Source organism: Austrofundulus limnaeus, unplaced genomic scaffold, assembly GCF_001266775.1.
Source record: "Austrofundulus limnaeus strain Quisiro unplaced genomic scaffold, Austrofundulus_limnaeus-1.0 Scaffold5, whole genome shotgun sequence".
Classification (NCBI taxonomy): Eukaryota; Metazoa; Chordata; class Actinopteri; order Cyprinodontiformes; family Rivulidae; genus Austrofundulus; species Austrofundulus limnaeus.
In genome coordinates, this window is record NW_013952407.1 from 4,396,575 (window position 1) to 4,399,112 (window position 2,538).

At 48.9% G+C, this 2,538-nt stretch overlaps 1 protein-coding gene across 2 annotated transcripts in view; it reads right to left on the reverse strand.

Annotated features, from left to right (window-relative positions):
- Positions 1-2,538, reverse strand: part of cmtr2 (cap methyltransferase 2) — an 8,128-nt gene that overhangs the window by 3,598 nt on the left and 1,992 nt on the right. The window contains exon 2 of one of the 2 annotated variants that reach the window (XM_014028133.1): positions 416-1,687. In XM_014028133.1, coding sequence (XP_013883587.1) covers positions 416-1,687 — 1,272 coding nt within the window. The remainder of the gene's footprint in view (positions 1-415; positions 1,688-2,538) is intronic. The other variant, XM_014028140.1, reaches the window with a different exon arrangement.

The following is a 2,538-nucleotide window of genomic DNA, read 5'->3' on the forward strand; positions in this document are numbered from 1 at the left end:
CTTCAGGGTGGATATAGCTCGCTAGCAGCCTCGCATCGATGACCTATCCACGTCATCATTTACCCAGAATGCTTTGCGTGTAAATAAAATGGCTCCATACGTGTTAAAATATATTTTTAAAACTGTACAAAACTAAACATCCTACAGTATTTTTACAGTCTTTATTTTACAGTTAAAATGTATATTTATCAAATAAAGTCTAATGTTACAACTAATCAGGAATCCCTTTAAAGCAGGGATAGACAACTGGTGGTCCATGGGCCACTTCTGTCCAGCCTGTGGACCCTCCCATCATTTTAGTTGCCCATCCCTGATTTAAAGTGTTATTTTTTCTTTCATATCGCAGGATTGAAAACAATCACAGTTTTCTTCAGTGTTGTGCGGCTGATTAAAAACAGAGACAACAGCAGCTCACCTGGAAGCGCTGCAGGTATTCGTGAGCCACGCAGTCCCTGATGTGCTCGAGCCGCTGCCTCTGCTCTGCCGTCATACGTCCAAACAGCCGCAGGTTCTCCGTGATCGTCTCCACCTGCAGGGCGTAGAAGTACGAGCACACGTCTTCGTGCTGCTTCAGAAACGACTCGGGGATGAGCGAGCCGGGGAGCAGAGCCTCCCGGTCGGCCAGCCGAGGGCCGTAGCTTCGGATCAGCTTCGACAGCAGGGGCCTGACGGCTTCCTTCCCGTCGTAGTTCAAGCACACGACGTAAACCTCGGAGTTCCCCGACTTGCTGGTGGCGGGTTTGAAGACGCTGACGGAGCGGAAGCAGCAGTTCAGCAGGTAGAGCAGGCAGACGGAGGAGTGCTCGTACAGRGTGAACATTTTGAGCACGAAGGAGCCGCCGGAGCTGAGGAGCAGCAGCGCGGCCACGGCCTCGCAGCAGTGAAGCGACGCCACCAGCGCCTCCTGCTCGTCCGGGTTCTCCTGACAGTCGAAGCTTCCGTCTGCCGTCACCAGGTCCACCCTGCGCATGTTCGACACGAACGCCTGCAGGTCCAGCAGGTGCTTCTGGACCATGATGTTGCCYGTGTTGTCTGAGCCGAAGAACCACCAGGGCAGCGTGTTGGCGATTAACCGATCGTCRGCGATGGTGGTGCTCCCCCCGTTAGCCTCGTGGTACGGGTTCAGCGTGTTGGCGACCCAGCTCCAGTCGCAGTAACGCGTGGACTCGTTCGTCTTCACGTACTGGTTCAGAGCGGTTATGAACGCACCTGGAGCTTCACACAGGTGGACCGAGTTCAGCTCGCCGCTCCGGAGCGCCTCCTCCGGGAGGAGCTCGAAYGTCCCCAGGATCTCGTAGAACTTGCACCAGGCCTGAGTGCAGAGCTCGGCGTTGGCGGCGGCGCGCACGRCGCCGATCACCTTCCCCGCCCGGTTGGTGGCGTTGGTGTGCTGGTGCCACACCTGAATGTTCTTATCGCTGAGCTGGTCCTTCATGGCGTTCAGAGACACCTTCAGCTCCTGCAGACGCTGGTGCTCCTCTGCTGGGTGTCTGAGGGCAACATGTGGCTCGGGGACRCTCCACTCCCCGCCGGGGGGTCTCACATAGGCTTTGACTTTGTTAAAAAGACCTYGTATCTCTGCTTGTGTTTCAGGATCAGACGGCACTGCCATGCTGCGGAGGTGCTGCTGCTGCTGCTTGTTGACTTTCCTTCTGGTGCTGTTACCAGAGCTCATCCTCCACTCCTGCTGAGGAACAACAAGCAAGTGGAAATAAAATCTCTAAAATAAAAACCTCAATCTGTGATGATGGATTTATTATACTGACCATAAACTGCATCTCTTAAAATGCAAGTTGATTATTTTACACACAAAATGACGCACATTTAGTGGTTATTTTTAATCATAGATGATGCAAACATACAAAATATTCTAAACAGAAACATTTAAAATTTACACATTTTGACAAGTATTAAGGCTTTAAACAGTGTCGTCACTAGGCCTATTTTAGGGGGGCTGGAGCCCCCCTAAAATATTTTAAAGCCCCCCTAAATTATTTTGGTGTAAAAAAAAATTATTTTTTTACAAAAATTCAATATGATGTGGTCGGAATAAATAACCATTTAATAATTCATTATCAACTAAAATATATGATCGTAAATCTGTCAGTCTCCCTTTAATTTATAGTGTAAGGCAGAAATCCTCTTTGGTGCGTTGTTATCCAATCCATTCCACTTGTTCATATAGAGTACTCCCCCACCGCATGAAATCCAGTCCACATTTTTCCTGCAAGCTTAATACCAGCATGCTAGCATGTTTACACACAGAGCCAGCTAACTGCAGCATGAAGGATCRGTGAGCAGACCAGGAGAATGCTCGGTGAAAAATGGAWRTACGAAAGTTTTTCAAGAAAGTAATAAGGATTAATCATCACTGCTTGTAGTWACCATAAACAAAATGAGTAGATAGACGGACCGCTAATGCTGCTGTCGAGCCGTGGGGCCGCCATCTTGGAAAAGTCGTTTGCTCAATGAAGTATCAGCCTGTTTAATCAATCATAACTTGCTGTATACATATACAGTATATATACATATACAGTA